This window comes from Phalacrocorax aristotelis, chromosome 9 (assembly GCF_949628215.1).
Source record: "Phalacrocorax aristotelis chromosome 9, bGulAri2.1, whole genome shotgun sequence".
In the NCBI taxonomy this organism is placed as follows: domain Eukaryota; kingdom Metazoa; phylum Chordata; class Aves; order Suliformes; family Phalacrocoracidae; genus Phalacrocorax; species Phalacrocorax aristotelis.
The window spans coordinates 4,313,087-4,339,836 of NC_134284.1; the positions used below are offsets into that span (position 1 = coordinate 4,313,087).

The following is a 26,750-nucleotide window of genomic DNA, read 5'->3' on the forward strand; positions in this document are numbered from 1 at the left end:
TCAATCAGCCCCATTAATGTGATAAAACAGTAATGAGGTAGGCACAGTAAGCCATTTGGTCCTTCTTCCTCAGCTTTAAAGCAGAAGTTTTATTCTGCTCTGAGACGGCTTCAGGGAAAGACTATTAAAATCATACTAATATTGTGTCCCCAGAATGTAGGCATGGTAAAAAAAACGTTTTCTGTTTATACTAGAGTGTGACCCACGACTGTGCTGTTCCTCCTGTACGAGGAAGTTTTACTTCCCTGTTCAACACAATTACACCAATTCCTAAAGCTCAGAACAGGCCATATTACAGTGCTTGTAAGAGCAGATGCTTGGCAAGTCTATATATGCCAGTGAGAACATCATTCAGTTTTATGCACACTTCTGTTTTCTAGCTTGGCATAATTCATTAGCACACTCTGTAGAGTACTCCATAAAACTGGATTTGGCTGTAATATTAAGGTTCTGCTGACAACAGCGTTATTTAAGAAAACAAAACCAACAAACAACGCATAAACAAACAGTAGTCTCTTCTCTTTAATATTAAAGTTGATGTTTACATCTGATTGATAGAGAAAATACACAAATGAGGGTTTGTTTTTTTTAAGATACAAGTAGGAAAAGCAACGTAGTATTCATTTTGTTAAATGCTGAAAGCAGAACGTTAAAATAGTGACACAGCGTTATTTTTTGTGGTGGCAAAGCTTGTTCGATGTCATGTAATGAAATTAGTACAGTATGTACACTTCGGTGGCTTATTTCATCCTTGTTCTAACAGAAAGGTTCTTAAAGGAGGCAATATATAAAGATGAGGTCAAAGCTTTGATTAAAGACAGCTGTACTGCTTTCCAACCTGTTATGTCACAGCATTAGGTAGAGGAATAAATAAACAAATACAAGCCTAACCTGATTTATCTGTGTGTCCCCCACATAAATTTGTTTAATGTAAAAACAAATAAAGCAAAGCTTTGATGGAGGTTGAGCAGAATTTCCAACATCTGTGCAGATAAATTTAATTTATTCAAAAAGAAAAAGCAGCATTAGTGCGTCATGTAAAAGCTGATTTAAATGATTTCATACAACAGAAAGCATATGCACTAGCTAAAACAAATTCAGTTTGCCCTTAAAACCCGTTTCACTCAGAGAACCATTACCTCTGAATTTTCTACTACGATAATGTTCAGCTAGTTCTTCTTTTCTTATTCTCTTCTCGATTCTACATATTCCACTAACCTAAACCACCGTTAAAAGTCGCAGGGGCAGCAACACCCTAACTGCAGCTTCTGTGTAGCATCAGGAAGGTACGCTTCCCAGATTGCTTCTGTGTATCTTTACGGACAGATCCTTAAAGCTGGTCAGGTAAAGTAAGCTAAGCACAATACTTTAAACAGTTGAACATAAATGAGTTACAGGTGTTTGAATATTTTTTAAAAAATAAATCTTTCCACTATAACGCATTCAAAGCCAAGAAAGAAATCTCTGTGCAACAACAACAACTCACTGGAGTGGAGCTATACTAGCTTACCTCTGCAGCTAGGGACAGAGTACTACAAAGACTAGGTATTTTTTTCCTGAAAATTACAGATTAGCCAAAATGATAAACTCCTGTCTGTAACTTAACAAAAAGTGTTAAAGTGAGAACTAAGAATTTTTTAAAAAATACTGCGCATGCATCTGAAAACTATAGCTGAAAAAAACCGGAATAGGATTAATACCTTTTCCTTTAACTCAAGGCAAGACTGTAAAAAGTCTGCATGTGATTTTTGAAATCATGCAGGCGCACGAAGTATCACCTCAACTGAAAAAGATGATGAATATGGGCTGTAATGTTTTAAAGACCCTTTCCTTATGGAAGAGGTTATCACTTGTGCTTCAGGGAGACTGTTATCACACCTTTAATTCTACAACAGAACCCATACCGCTGCTTAAGTTCTCTGAAAAGCTGAAGACGCTGGGCATACATGCAAAACTCTCACTGACTTTTTAAAATATTATTTTGTCCTTTCCTGAGTGCCAGTTAGCAAAGAAAAGGGTATTAAAGAGCGTCAGGCCCAGTAAGCTGCTGTCATTAAGAAACCTCTGAGAGCACAAAGCTGAGGCCCAATGCTAACCCCTCCGAGTGGTGATGGGGATGGAAATAGGATGAGACTGGACTCAAAACTTGAAGGAGGGCTAACGCCCACCTCAGTGTACCTCTGACCTTGGGGGTTCCAACAAGAGCAAAACAATGCTCCTACAAGAATACATAAATACGCAGGAAACTGATGCCCATTTGTGTGCTTTATTTGTCTTGTGGAACCGACCCAGTGTGAAGCGCTGTTTTAGCTTTTTTTTTTGCTCTCTTCCTTGAAAATCAGGACGGTGATCTCCTTCAGCAGTAACCCACATAGAGGGCTCCTGCGCATTGTTCTTTCGGACTCCAGTACACCAGAAAATTTCATGTTACAGTACCTACTGGGGTCAAGACAGATTCCTGCCTTAAAGTCAGTTAAGCGAAAAATTCCTAGGTATGGATTCCCTGGGGGGTGGGGAGGAAAAGACAAAACACAAGTTATTTTTGAGACACTAAACTACTTATTACAAAACCCACAAAACTAACGCCAGACTTCAAAGGGTTCATATATATATAAAATAGATCCTCGTTCTTCACTTTCACCCCCCCTCCCCCCAAAATCCCCTTAGATTGTTTTTTAATTCTTAACTTGGGATTCCATTGTTGCTTTTAGCAATCGGAGAGCAATGACACACATATACCAATTATTCTCTCAAAAATCTGGCTATTTACTGTAACAGCCAGAAATTTTATGATCCTGCCTTACCACTTGGCCTTCGCGAGCTGTGCTTTATATTGTTTTAAGCCCCAGAATAAGCGTCTTTACGAATTGTCCACATCAGCGTAGGTGTTTCGGTCAGATCACCAGCACTGAATAAACTTGTGAGTGGAACCATAAAAAAGCCACTTATTTTTTAAAGGTGACTCTAACAGGGATGAGACCTGAAAGTTGCACCTTTCAGCCTCTGCATTTTTGTCTTTGTTTAGAATGCTAGAAGAACCCATCCGGAAGGAAGGAAGATTGTGAGTATCTAGAAACTGGCTGTTTGACAGAGACAGAAACGCTGATAATGAGTGGGTTGTGTCTGTCTTTTTTGGCTGATCACAAGAGAGGTCTGAAGCAAAACAGAAACTCTTGAGATGTTTGTGTAAAGAGGCAGTAGCACAAGGGCGGGCAGCAGGAGTTCAGCTGAAGTTCAGGGCAGATGCTGCCATTAGTTTACACTGCAGGAAAGTAAAATTGCTTCCGGATTTACCTCTTCCTCCTAACATCAGCGCTGAGCCATGCTGTGTCGCAGCGTCACGATGTCAGTAGGAAAGCAGTCTTTTAGCAGGATACCACGTTCGCGATGGCAGTCCAGCTCTTCAATAAATCCATACCAGTAGATGACTAATCCAGGGCCAAATCTATCAAGCAAAAAGGAAAATGCACTTAACATGATGGTGCTAGGTGAACTTTAACTCCCCACCTCTGCGATTCCAACACAAGTAAATAAGTTAATTTCACTGCAAAACTGGAGCGAGTATTTGACCTCCATTTCATTTTCAAATTTTAATCAAGGTTGAATTGATATGTGTCATTAATACCCGATTCCACGAATAAAAAGGCTACTTAGAGACTCAAAGAATCCACATCAGAGTTTTGTTTCTTCCTTTGAATACTCTGCACGTACCAGTAAAAAAAAAATCTATGCCTTAAAATTGCATAACATTTAGTAATTTTGATACATACAGACGTCTGTCTCGCCGCGCACTCTGCTTTTTCATATTTGGGTGCGCCGGCATTAAAAATACAGGGGTTTATGGAAGTCCCAGTTCATGCAAATTATAATACCATGAAGATAACAATGAAGCCTTAAAATATAATATTTACAATGAGCTGTTGTCCGGGTAATTATTAACGTTAAGCACAACTCAGAAAGAAATAGAAAGCTTCTGTGGTAATGGCTCTGAAATGTGCCTCAGGAATTCCTCAAATATCGCTAACTCTGACTGATCCCCACTAGGCAATCTCAGGAAGTAGCCCCATGGACTATTTTACCCATCAGGAAGTTCAGACCTTCAGGCTGGGTTCATAAAGAAGTAATCACTATCAATCACTGTGTACTGCGATATGTTTTGCACATCAGTTTCACGTTTTTCCTACTGAGAGCACTTAATTAAAGGGCAGCACTACTTTTGGTGTAGTGTTGCAGGAATTTTACAGCGAAATCATAAATTATGAATGTTGGGTTAGTAAAAGGATGTCTAAAAACAGAACTGCTTTCTATAGTCTAACATTACAGCAGTCTGTACAACATTAGGCCAAAAAGCTTTTTCTTTCCTTGATTTATTATATGCTGTAGTGAACTTGCCAAAAACAACAGTGCAGGATGAGCTGTTAGATACCGTCTGTACAAGAAAAAGTTCAATAGCATGTCATGTAATGGTTTATATGCAGAGCCGTGCTCAGGACTCAACCAATATGGTAGCCAATTTTTGTTAATGTTTAATTATAATAAAAATGTGTTGGGGGGGGGGGGGGGATGCACGGTAACCTCAACGTCCACTTAGCAGACAATACAAGCACTCAAAACCGTGGGTAGTGCCAGACCGGCTTCATTAGGGTGGTTTCTTTCCAACAATGGAGGGAAAACTCTATTTGATGTGCTCATGCAAGGGAACAGGCATCAAAGGAAGAAGAAACCCCTGTGGCTTCCTCCTGCAGTTTCAATTAGATACGGTAGTCTTTTGCCCAAAACTGCTGCACAGCGTTGTAACATTTTGGTTTATGGCTACTACTCTTCAACCTAGAAGCGGCCGCAGTTTAGTGGCAGAGTAAATTACCCCTCAGCACAGCTAGGCAACACTGGCAAATGTCCTTTTTGCAACTGAAAGATGGTATTTGAAAGTGGCACGGTTAAAACTCTGACGAACCCAGCTATCCTAGGTAACATATTCAAACATGTTTAGCACTGAATAAAGCTCAGATTAAAAAGTGGCTCACACGGAAGAATGATGCTGCCTACACCCAATTCCTGAGTTTTTTTGTGGCTGGCCCAACAACTTCAGCCTCTATGGTCTCTGAGGACTCTTCTCCGTTTGCCTTTGCTGAAGTTCACGTGGGGCCGAGACATGCAGGACCCCACCGCAGCGAAGAGGCCAGCTAGCCTAGCAGTAGCAAGGAGCAAACGGCAAGTGAAGCCAGGGACTGATGCTCACTGCCTCTCTCCAGAGGCAGTAATTTGCTGGTGCAGGACGGGCCTATTTTTGTTATTTCACAGACCACGTATCTGTTCCCACATCAACCACACACAAAAAAGGGATAATTGGATGGGGATGTACTTATGTACAAACCAAAGTTATTTTAAAAGCAAAAAACCCCAGAAGATAGGGAGCGGACCTTGTATTTCTAAGGGGCTATTTTATGCAAGGCAGAAGCTATGAAATGTACACAAGTACTTACACATTACGAGCGCGTGTGCCAGGTAAAATCTTCAAGTGCTAATGAGCAGCTGCTCAGCCCAAGTTTTGAAAGGCTCATTTTGCCCTGTGTGAATCCCCTATCCACCATAAAATGCATGGGGCACTGTGCTTAAGTAATTTATTAAATTATTTTTTAAAATTGTAATTTTTAATAAAATTAGTATTTCGAGACACCTCAAAAGGCTAATCTATGCCTGCCTAGCAAATCATCACAGCTCAAGCACTATTTTTCAGCAATATTTTGTGCTTAAAAATTATGTTCAGGAATGCCAAATTTGATGATAAAATTTTTATACAAGAACAGGTACATACTGTTAATTGCAGGAGCAAGTACATCTTTAGCATGAAAACATCCATCGATCCTGCTTTTGACTGCATTATTATAGCAAAACTATTTGCCCTGTGCTGCCTAGGTTGCACTTTTTCCACTATACTGTGTTATTCCTTCAATTGTAGTTCCGTATCACAAAGCCCATATGTATGATCACATAAAAAAACATATCATACTTTTGTTTAAAAACACTTAAGTGCAGTACTTAAGACCAAAATTAACTTGTTGGCACATTAAGCATTTGCCACTATCAAGAACTCCTGCTGCTAAGTGCTAATTTCTCTCTCATTAACGCCCAGAGTTGGCAAATCACAAACAATGCCGCTGGTTAATTACTGCTGCCTTAATTTGAAAAGACACTTAACCTTTTTGTGTAAGGGGATGAGGTAGGGAAGTGTAACCTAGAAGAATTATCCTTTTTAATTTGACTACTTCCAAAGTGCAGATATGACACCATGGAGAAGGAAACTCTGTGAATTACAAAGGAAAGCTAGAAATTTATTTCTGCATCGGTTGTAACATTTAACAAGTTAGTGACTGACCCCGGTTTACAAAGGAGCACAAACTAAAATGACAGAATGCTTACTTAGTATGGCTACGGAAAGGGGACTCGTTTAGTAGTTCTGAGGAGGAAAAAAAACAACTTTGAATGAACCAAATGGTTCTAACACGGTATAGATACAGCCTGCAATATAGGCCAGGTTATCCCATTTTGTACAAAAGACACACTGGAAAAAGTTTAAGCTTAAAACAAAAAGCAAGCTTAGAACGTAACAAACTATGGATTCCTATGGATTTTGTTCTTGCTCAGAAAAATCGTACAAATCCCTAAACGTGTGCTTACCTTGTGTTTTTCCTCCCGTCTTTAGTTCTTAGCCTGAAAAACTTAGGTGTGAAGGAGCGTGGCCAAAAGTTATACAAAACTGTAGTTTTACCTATTCCAGTGAAACTATTACTTTTACATGGAGTTTCTTTTTAAAGCTGAAAAGAAATCCAAGTTACTGAGGTTTGATTAATTCCATGCAGTAAAAATAGAATAAACAGGAAATACAGAGGCAAGCTTCCTTCAGAATATAATAAACATAGCAAGTGAAAATTGTCCACACAGGTTGCATGTTTAGTTAAAAATCAACCGATAAATATGGTAGTTATTATTACATAAATCCCGGTTTAGTCATTGTCTAGTCTTGACATTAGAAGTTGTGACTACAAGGCAGCCAAAGCGAATCAAGCTGCACTTCAGTGAGGGGTCAGCGTGCCAGAAGTGCCAAAAAGGAGGCAGTCGGGCTTATGACCCCATGGCAAGGCAAGAAGAGAGTAGGATTACAAAAGCCCATGGATTGGTTTAGGCCTAATTTAGGCTTGATATAGAAGACTAAATTTAGCCTAAGTACTAAGGGCAGCAGATGGTGTCTTTCAAAGAATCTACTGAAGGATTTGAGATAGATGCTGGACATAATAAAATATAGTTTTACTTAAATATAGTTACAGGCTCAACAGTGCTTTAGATAAAACTTGTATCTGATCATACTATGCTAAATAAGTCAGCTTTGCACTAATTCAAGAGCGTTCAGAGGATCTTTTGTACTGGTTTAATGATACCAATTCTGAAAGAAACCCATAGTTAAGGGACTATATATTCTACACCGATAATCCCGGGACACTGGGCTTTGTTCTCAGAAAGGAGTTTCACAGAGATATGCTGAAAAGCCGGGAGGATAAAACTCAGATAACCCAAAGCCAAATGGTTCTTCTTAAATAAAACAAACAAAAACCCCCAAAATTTCACATCTTCGTATAGGCCAAGGGATCACTTAAGAAATCAAAGGGAAAGAAAAAGCTAAGTAAAATGTGAATCTGGGTTTAACTTGCCCTCCAGTTGAACTAGTTTTGTGCTAGAAAAGAAAAAAGACTTTTATTTATTTATCAAAGTGGCCTAGTAGGCTCACACATATTCTACTTCACTTCAAGAGAAACTACTTTCTAGTAATGTCTTTTCTTCTGGAATGTCTGTGTGGGGTCCATACTAGCTTCTAAGGATTTGCCTAGACATGTGGCTGTTGCGAGTGGATTTTTTCACCATCAAAAAGCCTTGCATGTGGTTTTATGAAAAATGCATTTTCAACACACTGCTCGATACTGAGCAGAAATGTAAAACATCTTGCAATTGCTTTAAAATAAATGTTCACTTTATTTATTCTTACTCTTATTTGTTATAGATGGGTTGTATGCATCACAGCATAACGTAAATAATTTTGATTCCAAGAGACTCTCATAATGAAACGCTGGCGTATGCATTAATATTTCTGATATGCATGTATTTAAGCAAAGATTTTATCAAACAAATTCATGTGAGCATTTGCATTATACAAAAGCATAACAGTCTACCTGGCTGCTGTTTTTAATTACGAAGGCCACATCTAAATGTGTCTTTGAAGGACTGCATTCTGGTTCCTTGCTTTTTAATGTCAGATCAATAACAGTGTCAGCTAAAAAGCTGGCTTGGTTTCCTTGTTTTTCTTTTTAAATATCAAGCGAATGAGAGCATTACCGCTTGTACATACCCTGGGAAAAGGGAATTACAAAAATTCACAAATAGACTGCTACATTCTAGGTTCATTTAACATAGCTCTTGAGAATCACAGTTGTGAGCAAACTGGTTTTATCTGTAGTACTAATAAACCTTGAAGATATCATAATTAACCCCACCTCCCCAGTCATATCTAGTAAGTTTAGTGTTTAAGGACTCACAACTTTTTATTTTAGTGTACTTGTAGAAGTCTCGTTTGTGTCAGCGGAGGGAATTTAGATATTAGCAGAGCTAGGCTAGTAGGCAACAACTCCAGACCACGTTTTCAGGTAAGGTCAATTGGCATCAGTCACCCAACTTCCTTACGTCTAGACCAGTTTACTACTGCTGATGACACAGTGTTATATATCTTGGCAAACATTTAATAGCCACTGCTCAGAAACTGACTTTGATTAGCAAGAAATTTTCCATTTAAGCAGCTACCACAAGCGTAGTTCAGAAGAGTTTATAACAAGCTATTTCTGCTACTGTTCATTTATACAGAGTTTTAAAACGAAATAAAGGTACTTGTGCATAAAGACAGTGCATTTTAAAAACTCTGAATACAATTTAAAGATAATGGTGGGGCTTTATTATCCCTGTCGCTTTTTAAATCCTCCACACACTTTTGTGATTCAGTGACACACGCCACCCCCCCCACCCCCCCCCCCCCGATTTAAAGAAAAGATGTGTTCAAGGCATTACGCAGCACCTTATTTCTTTGACTTCACCAGCTCTGGTTGAAAGACAGAAAAAAATTCCAATACTTAGTAAAAACAAGTAACCGAATGATATATCTTACTTTAAAAATGTGATCCTTAACCTGTGACTCAGAAGGCTACAAAATTTTTGGGCCCAACTTCCTTAAGCTACTTAATATTGTCTTCTGGCGGTAGCAACTGCTTGCAAATTTGGATCAGGATAAAGCTTAACAAGTTCTGATCACATGTTTTTAAACATAATAGGAAACTTGTCCATGGCACTAGCAAGCATTATATCAAGCCTCATACACAGAATTTATTAGCATATTATGTCTCAGGGATCCAGGCATACAGTTTATGCTGCTTAAGGTAAAATTAAGCAAGTAAAACCTAATCTGCTTTAAGCTTTGATGCTACCACAGTAGTTGGGGGAAGTCTTACTTTTACCGAAGACAAGGAAAAAAATGGAGGTCTATTAATATTCTGAGACTCCCATTTCCAAGGAGGTTTTGACTCAAAAGTGGGAATTTCTTTTGGGCTGAGAAAAGTAGGCATTTCCATGAATGCCAGACATTGATGTTGTATACAGAGCTGATGAGGAAGGTAGAGTTGTCAGGTGAAAAAAAGGTGGATGGCAACTAATATCAGGCTTCTGTCTCTATAGTCCCACCTCTTTTGGATATGATTAAATCTTAATGAGCTTTTTTTTCTTATACTGTCTTTTTATCTCTGCAAAGAGACTGTTAAGGCATCAATCAAATAGCAGCACTTCATCAGGCTTATAATATGATCTAATTGCTTTTGGCATTTGGAGAAATAAAAACAAATCAAGTGATATTTATGTGGATATAAGAGACCATTTAAAATATTTTAGAATTTTGCATAGAGCAATTTTAAAATGCGTATTAATAGAATGCTCCAAAACTGTGCAAGTCACTGTCATTAAACTATTATAAATACAATATAACTTTTAGCTGCATAATACATTTTTAATAAACAAACTGTCGAAACACATTATTCACTTACACTTATTCATTCAGATCTGAGTACTGTTCTCCAGGCAAATAAAGGATTTTTATAATCCTCAATGACAAGTTAGGGTTTTAAAAAAAAATATAGTTCTCATGGAAATTAACTTTTAAAAGCTATGATTAAATAACATTAAGGTTACACTAATTTACAAGGATCAAGGCTTTCTAAGTGAAGACCGATGCCGTGAGAAAGAAAGCACACGCTGACTCAAGGCAGCTTGTCGTTACGACAAGAGTCTTGAGTGAACTTTGAATTTCTCAAGCTTTGTTGGTTCATGCCCTAATATTGAAACACATGATTTTGTTGTTTATTAATAGTATTCCAGATGCTCATCTCTCAAAGTGGCTGTGTGTACTCAAGGTGAAACATTTTTTTTTTTTCCAGTCTCAGCATCTTCAAAATCAGGTAGGTGCTTTGCACATCAGGCTGTAAGGTTTTGTGCTGTAAAGCGAGACTATAAGGTGCCCCTTATACCTGCATTGCAGGATTGGGCTGATGTGCTGAAAATTAACATGGTACTCACATCAACATTTGTGAAAAGAAATTGCCAATCCTCATACTGCTGGACTGTTTCACGGAAATTATGGCCAAAGGTGTCTTTGGTTTTAGTGAAGATCGCTTGGGTATGGGTTTTGGACAACCACGCATTTAAGCTGCCTGGGAAGTTGCTTCCAGTATCTATCTAAAAGGGATAACAGACAAGTGTTCCAGGTACCTTACTTAGTAGTTTGGCGATCTGTCCTCGTTTTCCTGAACTGTAAGAACCTTACATCACTTAACCATCTCAATACAGGGCAAAGCGACTTCAGGCACCCTGAAGATCATGGGCATAACTAAGCAAAATCAGCTCAACCAAAAAACCTCAATCTGAAATGCACAATGTAAGAAAGCTTTCTGCGTCTTCTCTTTGAGAAGGTTCATAAATTCCTTTCTGATGGAGAGAGTCGAATATTCTACGTTAGCTGTTCCATCTACATATTTGTCTTTTGTAATTCAGGGTTAGCACATTGCTTTACTGTACCTCTGCAAGTCCATTAATGCGTTCCTGTTCAAAGCAGCAATACCCTTCCACCCCGTAAATGCAATTTGATGACTAGTTTATTAAAGCTATGCTACTTCTGTTTAACTTGTGCTATTTGTATTTACCAGTTAAGACACTGCAAGAATGTTGCTATCCTTTGAAAAGGCGGGGAGAAAAGGTGATTGTTTGCATTACAGAATTATTCCATATATTGTCGCTGGAAGCAATACTTTCTGATTAAACCCAGACAAGGAACGGTGCTTCCTGAGGTACTTGCTTGTTACTCAGTTTCCCTGAGAAAACCTCATGCCATTAATTCATTCTCCAGAGACTGTCGACGCAAGGCTGCTATTGTTTGATTCTGCACATTTGAAGCTGTGGATCAGTGTTGAGAGGAGTTACTGAGGTTATTTCAAACATTTTGTTAAACTCACGGCAGTCCTCCCAAAGGAATGCTTGGCTGCAAACAACCTCTTATCCCGGGTGACAGAAAACATGAGAAAAGCCTTTGAGTACAGTCAGATTGAGGTCCGGGCAGCCATAAGTGCTGGTCAACTCATGTTGCCATTAGGTGATTAATAGTGGTTTATTTTTAGGGCTGGAAGTAACAGGCCATCCTAAGGTCAGTGCAAGATGATATCTGAATAATCTGTGAGGGCCTCATACGTTGCAGCAATCCTTTCCGTGCGGCAGTTTTTCTGGTGACAGCGCTTGCCGCTGTGATAGGGGATGCCAAAAGTGCATTTAACGGGGGACACAGGACTGCTCTCACAGCAATTTATTTTTGTTTAATAATTATTGTCAAATAGAACTAAACTAATTGGAAAAGTTGTTCAGCAAATTTTGATAGCAAAAACGCTGATAAATAAATGCACTATATACCTGTGTGTTTAGCATTTGCTGAGTATAAATCTTGGAGCCAGCATTAAAGCTACCTGAAGACATTTTGAATGAATTATTAGACAATTCCGTATCTCCGAACCCTTATACACAAATATACAATAAAACAAACAATGTAACAAATGAATTAACAAATGGAGGACAGCTTGTTTGGGCTTCCAACTTCCCAGATCAGAGAATTAGTCCAAGACTGGATAGTAAATCACACTGAGTATCTTGACACAACGTTGCTTAGCAGTTAACTGCCAAACACACTATTGTGCACAACTGACAGGCAGACATATTTTATGTATGATGCTGTACTTAAATTTACGGTCTCTCAAAGTGTAAGCCACCTATCCATATTAAGCAGGGAACAGATGAAAAAGAAAGTACTGTCTGCTGCCCATTACTGTGGCACCTGATGCCCACCCAGAAGGAAAGCAAACACCTCCTCTGACCTGGAATCTTGTTGCTGCCTTTGGAATCTGCTGGCAAACTCGAATTGTGTCTGGCATTCACTCCTTTCATTACGAATCCGTCACTTGGGCCTAACACCTGAGGCTCTTCAGCTTGTCTCCCAGTCCATACATATACCCACTCTCTGTACAATCCAAGTTGGCCTTGCCCCACTTCGTGTTGGAAAACAATTTTTAGTTGTTATTCAGAAAAAGAGTGCATCCAGAGATATATGTCTTAAGTAGCAACTTGCATCCCCTGCAAAACGTCCGGTCTCTCAGAAGACAACAAGAACAGTTCACATGGTTTTAGGCGGAGACTCTTCTAGAGACCTTAGGAGACCATCAAGGCAATTTGTAGAGTTGTTACATTCATTATTAGATCAAATAAGTGCATAACTGGGGATGTGCAAAGAAATCTACTTCCCTTTTCCACGAGGAACAGCTTTTCGCCTTCTGTCTCCTTCACTTTATATATATACACACACACTCTTTATTTGTATCTATCAGCCAAACACAGCTCTGCTGCATGTACCTTCTGAAAAATTCATAATGCTATTTAGATTCATTTACAAGTTATTCTTTCTTAGTATATACGAACGCTAGAAACAATTCAGTTTCAACTTTCTTAGCTTACGATGCACTGAACCTCTCTGGGCTCACAGTTAAGGTATAGAATTGCATTCGGAAGGAAGAATACAAACGTACGTTGCCACGTAAGGGAGCCTAGAAGGAGGGAGAGGAAGAATCAGAGGAAAATGCTATCACTTGTGAAGGTTTAAAAGCAACAGCAGATTAGTCAAGATAGCCAGTGACATATTACAATTCATGCCTGATGAGAACTGAGCCAGAAGTCTGCAACATGATAAAATCACATTATGATGAGTATTTTCCCTCACATAAGAACATGTTGAAAGTAGCGGAGCACAAGTTGGACTCCGTATTCCTGTGGGTTGTTTTTTTTTTTTTGATCTTTGCCTTGCAATTGCTAGATTGATCTTGTGTCAAGTCCCTTACTCTATATATGGCATTTATATGTTAGCTGTTCCCAAAGATGGTATGAAGGTTATTATCCCAATAGCCACGAGGTCTGTGTGTTAAATATAGAAAAATCCTTTTAGGCAAATTCAAAACAAACTGAGAGTGACTATAGGCGTTTTTTCCAAAAGTCAGTATAATATAATCAGTATTAAAAAAACTACCTCTACTATTCAATTGGAAGATACCATAAAAACTGCTGTATTGAAATGGGATCAGTGGGCAAGACATTCATAAAACCCATGCAAAATGTTGCAATATGAACATTATGTGTGATACAAAGATTTTTCTCAGTTTTTGCTGGGTTAGGTGTCTGGTAACCGTAACTGTTAAAAGTTTTTCATATTTTAATAAAACACAAAGGAAGAAAAAAAAAATCCCTTAAGCATAAAACTTCTAGTACTGAACAATCTTTTTGCCTTAACTGTTTCTCTTACTCAGTTTTATTTTATATGCAGCGTATTTTATAAAAGAACATTGTTGGCTGGCAGTCTTCTGCAGGCATCAAAGATAGCACCAGCAGTCTCTTTTCAAATGAGATAGAAAAACTATGAGTTACTGAGCTGCTAGTCCTATTCAGTCCTGCTCCCTTTAAGACAAAAGCAAAACTAATAGGAAAGAAAAGCAACAAAAAGAAGAAAAATAATGCAACACAGCTTTTACCTCCAAAGATAAATTAAGCTTGCAAGTAAGCAGCTTGGAACATCACGAACAGTCGAACACCAACCAGTTTTACCCGCGTTCCTGAGACTTGGCTAACTTCCACCCGAGCACAGTTACCTTCTTGTTTTTTGGTTCTTACATCGCCTGAAAGCTCAGAGTAAGTACACATTAAGTGATAAGATCGTATCTGTTGTGAGCAGCTGTCTTTCCCTCTCCCTTGTCAGCCAAAAATTGCATGGACTTTTTTGTTTCTTATTTACTTTTTTAAAGTGCTCATTTTCTGGTATTCTCTCTGTGCATGTGATTGCAATGCCAAAGCATGCCATACGTTTGAAACGTAATGAAGGACAGAGGTTAAAAATGGCTCCTGAATTCCATGGTTGCTGTACTCTTGCAGGAGCCTCCTGAGAAAGCTGTCTCTCACACAAAGCCACTTGTCACGAACAGCCATAATGCAGCTTAAGGAGAGGCGCTGACATAAGGTTTCCATCTGCTCCAACCTGAGCACAGATCACTGAATATGCTGGAGATGGGAATGACACCTTCAACTTGAACTAAGTAACGGAAGTCCAATATAGACGACAAAAGATAGTCAAGATATTTTTCCTGCTGGTCCCCTCAGTTTATAGCACTCTCTCGAAAGAGGGGGGTTTCGCCGTCTGGTCACGCTAGACCATTGTTAGCGGGAAGGCAAAAAAGAAAAGAACCAAACCCAAAAGAAAAAAAAAAAAAGAAAAAGAGAAAATTAGTGTCAATATATAAGCAGGAAGGGAGAACAACTGCACCTCATTAAATTAAACAGTCAGTGAACATTTAGGCCATTCGAACTATTTCATTCTATTCTAGGATCTCTCCATACCAACCCCTGACCTTTGCCAAAGATTTGAAAAATTTTCACTGCTCCTTTGAGGCATCAAGTTTTTTATAAGTTAGTTTTCCTACACTTGAGGTAACATTTACACATAGTTTTAAATAACTGAATTGACTTAGAGGTAGGCCTGTGCACAACAGACTAGTACACCTTAGTTAGATATTACATATTACTACATGCCAACACAAATACCCTTAGCAAGTCTGGCACCACCTTCCTTGAGAATGAGATAAATCGGCAACGGGATCTGGAGCTTTTCAGCACCAAGTCTTTGCTATGTGGGTTTCCTCTAACGGCAAAGTTGCTTCCACCAGCTACTGAGATGCAAACTGACTGGTTATCACTTGAAATAGCGTGGTATATTCTGTCCTGGTTACAAAAACCAGCTACCAGGTCAAAAAAACCAGCTGCCTCGTGCTCCTCCTCCCATCAGAAGTATCTGAATAGGAAGATGTATAAATGGACACAGGCATATACATTTTTTTCCTCAGGCCTCCCTAGGCCTAAAGCACTCAGATGAACTGGCAAAGGAAAACTTGCACTGCTCATACAGGTATTGTATTTTTGCTGAGGGTAAATAGGACTTCCACTTAGAGACTGGAATATCTCTCCCTCTCCACAACTGCTAAGCCCACATTAACATTTTTAAAAGCTATTTCTAAAGCCATACCAATAGATTAAGCATTATTTTTAGTTAAGTTCAAAGAGAAGAAAGAGTACAGCTTTGCCTGCTTTACCTGATTTCACTATGGCAACAGCAGAAAAATGGTAAATTCAGGAGATTAAGAGAGCTATTCTTCCAGCTGAACCAGCAAAAATGAGAATTAAAAATTAATTTATAATTTCTTGATTACCTACAGGCACTTTTGAACCATTGTTTAATTAAAAAAAAAAAAGCAAGTCAGACCTCATATAAAATGACAGAAATGGCATAGAGCAGTACAGAACAGCTTCTATTTGCTTAAGTAATGTTTCCACTTTAATGTATTTATTTTCTCTCATTTGCTTAACACTGCCAATATTTAGTACTGTGCAAATTTATGGAAATCTGACTTTAAAGAGCTTAGTGGTACTGAGCGATTTTTAATTTTTTTTATATACTTATACTGAAGTGACTTGATGAGTTTCTGGAATAAATGAAATGTAACTGAGTAGCATGTAATGATGGGTTGTGACATGCTGTGAGGTAATATAGGCAGTAACGTGTCATCATTGTTGGTAAAATAAGCTTACTGGTTTTACACTGGTTTGCTTTGCACAAAGGTCAGTCCCATGACTATAAAAAAAGTATGGACAAAACCTGATAGATTTGTAAACTTTTTCCATGGGCATTTAAGGACAATTGTGCATTTGCACAGTACCTTGCTTATATATTGCAGGAGTTGGGAGATTGTCTAATATTTATGTTAAAGGAATCCAAACTGTATTTCACTTTTTAGAAAACAAAACAAACCCAAACCAGATACTATATTTGGATTACTACTGTGTAAATACGTAATAAACAAAACCTAATAAAAGAGCTGATGTGGTGACAGTAAAGGAAAACTTTTGCCTTGTTGACATCACTGCCTGGCAGCCATGACCAATCTTAGAATGTTTGTTGTCTTAAATAGTAAAGAACCAGAAACTGAAACAAACAATTTTTTTTAGCCAGTGTTTAAGTTACCCACTTTTTCTTTTTACTGCAGATAGCTATTCTGACTTTTGTACATGATCTTCAATTTAACTAACGTGCCTAAAATATTGCTACAGCTCTCTTCAAATCTACACATAGATATACAGCCTGTAATAAAGAGATCATCTTTCCCTTTGCTTTCTCACAGGAAGAAGGAATCAATCTGTGTAAGAGTTAATCAGTAAAGGGACACAAAGTGATGCAGCTAAGGAAAGGGCAAAATAATCGTACGAAGCACTGGGAGAGAGATTTTCCATAGAAGTCTAGAAATATTGCATGTCCTTAAAGACTTGATTAGCGCTCATCTGGAAACTGTAGACAGGTCATTCAAGAAAGACATATTTAATAACCAGATATGGAGCAAGGCTACCGCCATGTCCAGGGAAATGAACAGTTGCTCATAGGAATGACTAGATGAGTTTGGCCTTTCCAGCCTAGGAGAGCAAAGGCTGAGAAGAGGTGTAATTGTCCTCCACCAACGTATCAGGGAGACCAATGCCCTGGGTCTAGAAAAAACTTCCAGTGAGGGCACTGGGACCACAACACCTTAAACGCTTTTAAAATCCCACTTGGTAAGTTGAACAAACAGGTTATAAGACACGGTGTTTATGATAGCTGGGGACGAGACACAATGACAGCGTCTTACATATTTCTGAATGCAGTACATTAAACTAATAACACAAAATACTCTCCCAAGCAATTTGCAATCATATCACCACCACTAACAAAATCAAAGACAGACCCAAATGCTTTTTCCCTACCTGAGGAACAAAGATGAATGCCTGTATAAGAAAGTTATTCAGAATGCAGGAAGGCAGGATTAAAAGGAATGTCATTTTCAAACGAGCAACATGAATCTGAACCATTGTTTATTTGCCCACAGACATAGCTTAATAATTTAGTTTTCATAAATAATAAGGGACTGTCTGATTCTTAGCAAAGGTAATATCTTCAAACTGCAAAGGTTCTCTAGTCTTGGAAGATAAATACATAAAAACAAGCAAACTTTTCTAATTGAAGAAGTCTATATAACTTTTCTAATGTCTCTTTTTGTTTTTACAACCTGTACACACAACCTCAAGCTCTTCTGGTTCAAGCTCTTCTGGTTGCCTAATCCTCAAGCCTAGAGCAAAGCGAACAATCAAAGACCTGTAGAAAGAAACAAAAACAACGACCAAACCTCAGAAATCTGAGAAATAGCCTCATCACTACTTCCCTGTCCTAGTTTTCAAGGAAAAAATATTTTATTATCTGTTAAGCAATACCCATATCACTCACACACTCCATTGTTTTTTTGTTTAACTAATTTCTGGATTCCTCTTAAGGTTCTGGTTGTAATGTACATAGCTCATTAAAGGTTCCTGGGACCAGATGACCGTCTACTCACCCCTGACCCACCCGGAGAAGTGAACTCAATATGGACACTGCAGTTCATAAAGCCCAGAGCAAATCTAATGGTAAGTGAAAGCATGAAATTCTCAGTGGAGAATTTTTACCTGTAAACCAACTTTCTGGCAGAGGCAAGTGTGACAGGTGGGCTGCCTGCGCATGCAGCGTAATGCAATGCCTGCCATCTCCAGCAAACTCGCCCGCAGTAAAAATGGCTGAATAGGGCTGAACATTTCTGCTTACAAATAGAGCTTAACTTAACAGTAAAACTGAACAAAGCAATAGCAACTGAATCAAATGTGACAGCAAAACCCCCACTTTATGCACACACTTTATTACAGTTCTTAACTTTGTGTTTGTATAGCTAGTGAATTTATGCTTCAGCACGTCTAAAACTGAATTACAGAGACATGCAGAGTGGTAATTTTCTTTACAGTCACCTACCGACTGAACGAGTCAAAAAGAGGGCGATTATTCCAGAAAAAAAGAGTGTGCATTCAAGTCTCTTGTCTTCCCTGTCCAGTCACTTAAAGAATTAAAATATTTACTGTAAGGATGAGCCATAAAGTGTCAGAAATTAGTTTCAAAGCATGAAGAAAGAACTACCTCTATCTACTTCCATATGCTGCTTCAAGCAAGAATCTTTTTCATATAACACATGTTTTTGGGCTACTTAAAGAAAAAATAAGAAGCATAAGAGATGAAAAAAGTTTACAGAACATACTGTTACAGTGGATTTAGTCTTTGTGAAGACAAAAATGTAAAAGCTAAGTGAAGCAGGAGTGTAGTGTGAAACATCTGGACAACGATTAAAATAAAAATCCAAGAAGCATTATGTTAGAAAAGCAGACAGTTAAGCCACAGTCCTCATTCAGCATTAACTGGCACTTGCCAACAAACTTGCAATAAAGGCTGATGATGAATAAGCAGGTACTAAATGATGACACCTAAACGTTCACCCAATTTCAGAAATATCAATGGTCTAAGATAAGTTCTATGAGGAGCATGCAGCCACCTTTTCTGACTTCGTAAATAGGGCTAAGTCAAACGTTATCGGTTCTTAGGATTTTTCCATAAAACGAGAGAAACAAGTTCAACAATTTTAGTGTACTATCAGACAGAGGAGTTTAAATATGAACCTCTTAATGTAAATTAAGTATTTTAGCTTGATATATAGTTTAGCTTTTTCGACGACTAAAAAGATAAACAATTGATGAACTGTAACATTAAATGCCAGTTTTTAAAATATTAATTGGAAGTAGTGAGCAAACTTGTTTTGGGATATTCCTGACTTATTACTCTATGTTAAAAAGATCATCTTTAAACATATTTTTTTTTGTCTTGCCCAAAGACTAATTATTACAATGCTACCTTTACAGTAAGTGAAGGGTAAATATTTGGCTCTCAAGAACAGTCTTATGGGAAATGTGTATTATGTTTACTGTTATTTGATGATGAAACGTCAACAGACTAAAATATTTCTATAATAAATTATTCCATTCAATAAAAGCATCAATAGTTTGCCTGGTTTTAAAATACAATTTCACTATAATGCATTGAAAGAAATAGCACTAATGTAAAAGCCCTGCCATGTGCATTAGTCCATATTAAACCGCAGCCCCATAGTCCCCGCCTTAGCGTACCGTTAAAGGTCTGACAAACCCACAGCTACAAGGCAATTCAGAGATCAGACTAAAAATCTGTACTCACCACTTTGTCCCCAGATATAATCATTCACTGACTGTGTTAAGCATAGGCCAATAACTGAATTCCCTGTCTTTGTAGGTTTAATATAAAAGCATTACAATAGACAGCATCTTAAAAAAAGAGTGCCTAATGTTAAGGCCATTGTGCGTACACGCACGTATGTTGCGTAAAACTGTTTATATATGTGGTCTTTTTTCAAACCATGTGGGGGGCAAAATGGTTTTGATTACTTCATTAAAACACAAATAAAGAAATACTGACCATTCAGTCAAGAGTTGCAGCCATTGGACTGTGTGATAGGGACCTTCCAAATATAATTGAAGAAAATGTATTTCATAAATAATGCTCTGCTCACTAAGGCAAAGATAGTCAGAAGTTCACAGGATGCAATACGAAAAAGCAAGGTGGTCAGCATGATGACAAGGAAAGTTTTGCAATAGTTCAAAATGAAGAAAAAACATTAATAAAAAAAAAATTACTCTTTCCTTGATGTATAATCTTGTTTACTACTTCTGATTTTTACCCCCATTTTCAAGCATCCCATCTCATTCATGACTCCCTTCCATGAATGCAAGGTTAACAGATGCACTGAAATCTCTCACGACACTAAAGCGTCTCACAGTCGTGTAATTTCTGGCATACATTATGATCCGTACTTAATGGATCCTCTGTTCTTATGCCATTTTGATTATATCAGCATGTATTTTAGTCATTGATCAGCAACTCCATTTGTCTTTCATATCACAATGTGACATCAATGCAAGAAACAGGATGAGATGCAAACAAAATGATACAAAATTACTAAATAATAGTTGACCATGAATTATATTTGTGGTGCACGACTTGTCAGTACCGGATTTAACAGTAGGTAACAAAAATTTCTTTGTACACTCCCAGAAATTCAGTAAAAGTAAGAAAAAAGCTGCCTTCAGAGTAAGAAAAAAATTGCGATTACCAGCCGCTAAGCACATCTGAGGATTATTGGTCTTTCTTACTAAGAAGTCAGGGATGGTCATTAAATGCCTCCTCCTAGTTACTGTTATCAGTGACTTGGTGATCTCAGGTGGATCTCTAGTGAACAGCACTTCTGATAAAACCCTGCTGTAACAGGCGTGCTCTCAGAATCCAGCTTGGTCCCAGGAAGTTACTCTTCCAGTTGTTATTCCCAACTGTACAGACACCAGAGAAGCGGTGCCGAACACACTGTACCACTGTTTGGCTGAGCAAAATCTGAAGCCTCAACCCTTAACATTCAATCTGACATCAGACTATAAATGAAGAGTTTTAATGCAGAGGTTACCACAACAAAGGAACTCAACTATGTTTTGCTTTAGCAACCTTAAAATTTAGTCATCTTTGATCAAAATGAAACACTTGAAATTTCTGAAGAAGGAATTTTTCATTTTTAGTTTGCTGAAAGATATTTCAGCAGTAAATGGCATTCCCCGCCCCCTGCCCGCTCCTTTCTTTTAACATGTTGGAACGTGGTTAGGCTCCCTCAACTCTAGTGATGTACTACAAAAAAAAAAGAGGAGCAACAACAGCCATCCACATTAAATGCAGTGGGTTGCAGGACCACAGTTCTTGTTTTATTACAAATTACACGAAAGAAAACATTTCAAGTTCACCCAAATAATTGATATATTCTCAGCCGAACTGAAGCAGACGTTTCACTTTGACTTCTGTAGCAGAAATATTGGAACTTACAAAAACTTTGTTCTCTGTCCAAAACCGCCCCAACAGCCAAGAAAAAAATTCCTAAACAAATTTTCTGGAGTGACAATGACTATTTTTAAATAAAGAAAAGAAAAATACTAGAAGAAATCAAAGAAACAGGTCATTTTGATATCTGATAACCAAAAGGAATGTTTTGGCATACATGGATTTATCTCCACTGCAGTCTGATGAAGCTTTTCAGTTTTTTAGTACTTGCTTATCTTTGTTAATACACTCAGGCACGCATATATCTTCTGAGAGGTCTGCTTTAATGGCTGAGCTTTAATGGCTCAGCTGACAGGAAATGTTAAAAAGACATCAAAAAACTATTATTATGAGTGGTAGTTTGTTTTCCACGAACAATGCTATCTACTTTTAGACCTCCAGAAATGCAAGGCTGATCTATATTAAAACAACCCAAACTCAAAAAGTGGAAAATAAACAAATGAAACCCGCCCCCAAAACCCACCCTGAAACTGGAGATAAGCTTTATAACAAAAGAAACATTTTCAGCCAGACAACTTTAACTCAATATTTATTCTGCACTTCACCGTCCTGTCTTTTAACTGAAAGTTGTTTATAAATTATATGTGAAAAGATTCCTGGGGAATAAGCTCAGGGGTAGCGCTAACCTGATGATTTATATATTGCTGTAGTAACACAGAAAAGGGGCATAGTTATATATATGTTTACATATACATGAAGATGTCTGTATATACAGGTGGGAGAGTGTATGCTCACGACGGGATGACCCTGGCTAAATTAATCTCGGCTAAATTTTGCTTCTCCTCGTGCTAAGGCAAATGTAGTGAAACTTGAGTAACTTTACAAACAACTCTGTGCACCAGCCCTGCTTTCTACTCCATAAATTTTGCCTTCTGGACAACCTGTGCTAAAAGAAATAAGGTTTGTTTCTCCCCACCCAAATAAACATAAGTATAAATTTATTAAATTGATTAAGGAAACGCATGGGATAAATAGGGATAATTTGCCCTTCTCAAAGCAAAGTGTGACTACTTTTAATTATAGTTGCATGGGATTCATCTGAATGCCATGAGGGCAAATGCTTTTTTTTTTAGAATTAGTTTCATCATGACTTCAATACAATGCATAGAAGGAACGTAAAATACTTGTTTTGGGTCATTTTTAAGTTTTTGTTTGTTTTGAAAACCAAACAGATCATACAACTTATTTTCATTGTAGGAGTAGATTCCATATGTGAAAAATCAACATGAATATTGTAACACAACTTTTATTACAGGACAAACTAAATTTAGCAAGACATTGAGCTGAGTAAAGAGAGAGTTGCATATTTTCTGAATGACTGACTCTCAAGGATAAAAAAATATGGAAAGCACCCATAAAATTGGTATTTTTATAATATATTTATATAGCTTGGCAAAAAACCAACCACTCTTTACTTTTCATACACTGACTGAAGTTCATTGCAAAATAGTTTTTTGTTTTCACTAACCAGTTTGGAAAACTAGTTTGGAACTTTATTACTCTCCTGGTCAAAACTCTTAAATTTGTTAGTCTGGTTTTATCAATGGGTAGAGACATCTTTTGTGTGCTAGTACTATCCTTAAGCTTAAATAGCTTTCTCCTAGCTGTTTAATCTCTGATGTACCTAGAGAAAACAAATGTATTTGCTCATATTTAGCCCACTTACTCTTGGATATATTAGGTCAAAACAGACACAATGTACTGCAGAATGCACTTTTTTTTCTCTACTGAAAGTGACTGAACACCTAAAGTGCTTAATTTGGAGGATAATACTTTAGTTGCTTTACGAAGGAAAGTGTAAGACTGTTCACTATCTTGTAAATCATACACATTTAAACAAAAATCAGTAAAAATTCACTCTAAGAGAAGTCTGGCTTGAGGCTCAGTACACATTGTCGGTACACATATTCACCTCGTCTGGCAGGATAGACCAGTAGACAACTTAAATTGCTGAAATATTAAATGCTTTCAATATCTCTGAAAGTTCCAACCTTGTCATGTCGGTTATCCACAAATATTGAAGTATAAGACGACACTCAAACTCCATACACCTTTTAGCACGTGCATGTTGTAGAACCATCTTATGTATTCACCAGGTATCAAGCATGTCCCCACCTTCCTACCTACTGTAAATAAAAGAAGGTTCGTGTTCCTACAAACAGAATACGACCTTTAAAATAATGTTGATATAATAGAGTGGTAATATACTGTATTTAGTGTAACAGTTTTTGTGGTTCCTGTGAACAGGAACCAAAAAAATTTTAAAAAATATATAAATCTGACAGCAACCTACCATCTTTAAAATATTTTTAAAAATTAACTGATACCAAGGGGAAGTGCTGAGAAGTAAGCAAGAGTTACTTTAATATATCAATAAATTCAGCCAAATGGTTTGGGTTTTTTTCCCCCCGAATGAGTGTAATACAATAAGAACACTGTAAATTTGTCTAGTTTTGTTACTATGTGATAAAATAATGTTAGCTTATAGAAGCCAATTACTATTGTAATGCTTTTTTACCATTACACTTTGTATTTTGAAAATAAACTAGACAGCTCCAGTGACAACAATGAAGCTCCACCATTTTGTTAGCTACAGAACACATCCACGGTTTTTAAACCCAGCTTTCGTCATACTGATCTTGTTTTTCATAAAACAAGATTATTCATTTCTAGGATCTGGGCAGTTTCAAACTACTACAATTTATTTAGAGAACGGTATATTAATTTCCACTAACCACAATTTGACTAAACCTAAAGATCTTGCCTGTTTTACACTTTACTTGCTAACAATAAAATAACTACTTTCAAATATAATAAATGATATTCAGATTGACTTTCTAGTCTACAGTGAGACTGAAGTAAGTGCTAAATCTAAACATTTTCTAAAGAGCATATAATTAAATTTTAGGAAATTTTTGCTTTGAATAACACAACTGATTCAAAATATGGCCTCATTTTTGAAGTCATCTGGCTAATATCAAAGGGTTAATTTAAGCAGGAAAATAAATTGTTGACGTATGACTAGATAACATGACACTCTAATAAAAAAATACAAGTCCCTCTTCTGCTGTTTCTCTTCTAGATTAATGAAACTTTTATGTTTGGTATTAAGTCGTGCCATGATCTGTTCAGTTACTGCTGTCACGCTACCTTTCCACCCCCAGATATTGGAATCCTGCTCTAAGATCACTGTTTTTACTAGTGAGACTGTAACAAGAACATTTTGCTTACACAGGTATGGATATGGTAGTCTGCCATGGAATACCCAGGCTAGAGTTAGGGCATGGAGCTGAAGTGCACAGGCTTAAGGCAGGCAAAAACCAGACTGAAAATTTTGCTACTTTTCAAAACTGGTTTTAAGAGATCAGAAGCACATAGAAAGGAATTTCTCCCCATTCTTTTTTTCCTTCGAGGAAACATCACTGTCCTCTGTTCTGTTTACAAACTCAGATATCAAAACAGAAACCATATAGTAAATTTTCTAGTTCGCTTTCACACATCTGAGTCTTTCTTTACTGACATCACGTTAACACAGGAAGGAGATAAGAATGCTGCTAATAATGAAAATGACCTACATCCCAAACCAACCTTTTATCGAATTGGCCTTCCCTCCCTTTGTAGAATTTCCCATTCCAGATATCTAGAAGGCAATGAGAGACAGTAATTGTTCACAATGGATTTTTTGTACTTCTTTTTAAGTAGGAGAAACAGCAGATATTATTCTAACCTACTGATGGTCCTCTTTATTGCTCAGAGTGCACTTTCAGTAGGTGATACATAAATGTGGTTACACACAACCGTGTGCTCATCAAGTCCTTCATACCTATCTTGGACTCTTGATGCTGGGGACCTAAGGCGATCTGTATCTAACTGTCCTCTACAATAAAAAGTAACATGCATGGAGCCAAAGGGCAGCAATAGGTGCCGGGTCCCCAGCTGCTCATGGTGAAATAACTGGCTGTCAGGATTTACAAAACCAAAACATAGTGAACAAAAGTTAGTTAATGCTACTACTTAATAGAAACATTCCCAAGCAAAAGCAGTATGGAAAAGCTCGTTGATTTGTGACCTATGGCTTTTATTTCCTCTTGCTGATATTATACGATTTGTAGATACTATACTAGGGAATACTCACAATGTTATTTCAGTTTTCTTTATATCTATGTTGTCGCTACCCCAGTGTTAGGTCATGGTGTGCCACTGCTGCAACCTGTTTCAGCCAGTCCTGGGACTCTAAAGACCCAGATTCAGATCTGTAGTGACTAGAGTCTCCAGCTATCTGTGGATCACCTCAGTATGGCACTGAGGTCTTGGTGTTGCCTACGTAGAAATCGTACAATCCTGCATTTGCTGTGGTCCTGGTATTTTGTTCCCTGCCTACTGGTTTCTCATAGCAAGATCTGCAACTTCCAATCAACCTGTAAGATCAGGATTATTCTAGGTCTCTGGTGCCAGTAGTCTTTGCAGTCTTTTGTAATGCCCACACTAGTAACTGGTGAAATTTATTCCTCATAGGCCCCAAATTCCAGCAGAGAAGGAAAACCTTGACCCCAGCCTGCTAGATGTGGAATCATGGGCAACTTTGCTCCCTGTAGAGATGTGAATTAGTTTTCAAAACTCAGGTCATTAGGGTCCATAAGCAGAATGAGTAACAAATAATTAGGTAAATCCAAAGTAGTAAGTTACTGCATCTTTTCTAAGGAACTCAGAATCACAGACTGGCGGGGGTTGGAAGGGCCCTCTGGAGCTCATCTTGTCCAACCCCCCTGCGTGAGCAGGCACCCCCAGAGCAGGGGCACAGGGCCGCGTCCAGGCGGGGGGTGAATGTCTCCAGGGAAGGGACCCCACAGCCCCCCTGGGCAGCCTGTGCCCCTGCTCGGGCACCCGCACAGGGAAGGGGTTTGTCCTCGTGTTCAGGGGGAACTTACATTTAAAACTCCAATTGTAAATATTTCTCAGTTAATGATTTAGGATTAGAAAACCAGCTAGCACTCAAGCTAGCTACAAATTACATCTTGAAATCTAGGTTAATGACACAGATACAAATAAAATCTTAGAATTGAACAGATGTGAAAATAATATTTACAATAAATTGTTCTAGAGCAAAATTACTCAATCTCTGCCCTCAAAGCAAAGCACTTTGAATTATAAAGCATTTAAAGCCTGTTAGTCAGCTAAATGGGAGAAAAAA

The 26,750-nt window shown here is 37.9% G+C and overlaps 1 protein-coding gene across 7 annotated transcripts in view; it reads right to left on the reverse strand.

Annotated features, from left to right (window-relative positions):
• Positions 1-495: 495 nt before the first annotated feature.
• Positions 496-26,750, reverse strand: part of CDIN1 (CDAN1 interacting nuclease 1) — a 127,304-nt gene continuing 101,049 nt past the window's right edge. For 6 of the 7 annotated variants that reach the window (XM_075103231.1, XM_075103236.1, XM_075103238.1 and 3 more), the window contains 2 exons: positions 3,295-3,445; positions 496-2,503 (listed from right to left, as the gene is read on the reverse strand). In XM_075103231.1, the coding sequence (XP_074959332.1) occupies positions 3,310-3,445 (136 nt within the window). In that variant the 3' untranslated portion in view covers positions 496-2,503; positions 3,295-3,309. The remainder of the gene's footprint in view (positions 2,504-3,294; positions 3,446-26,750) is intronic. The other variant, XM_075103232.1, reaches the window with a different exon arrangement.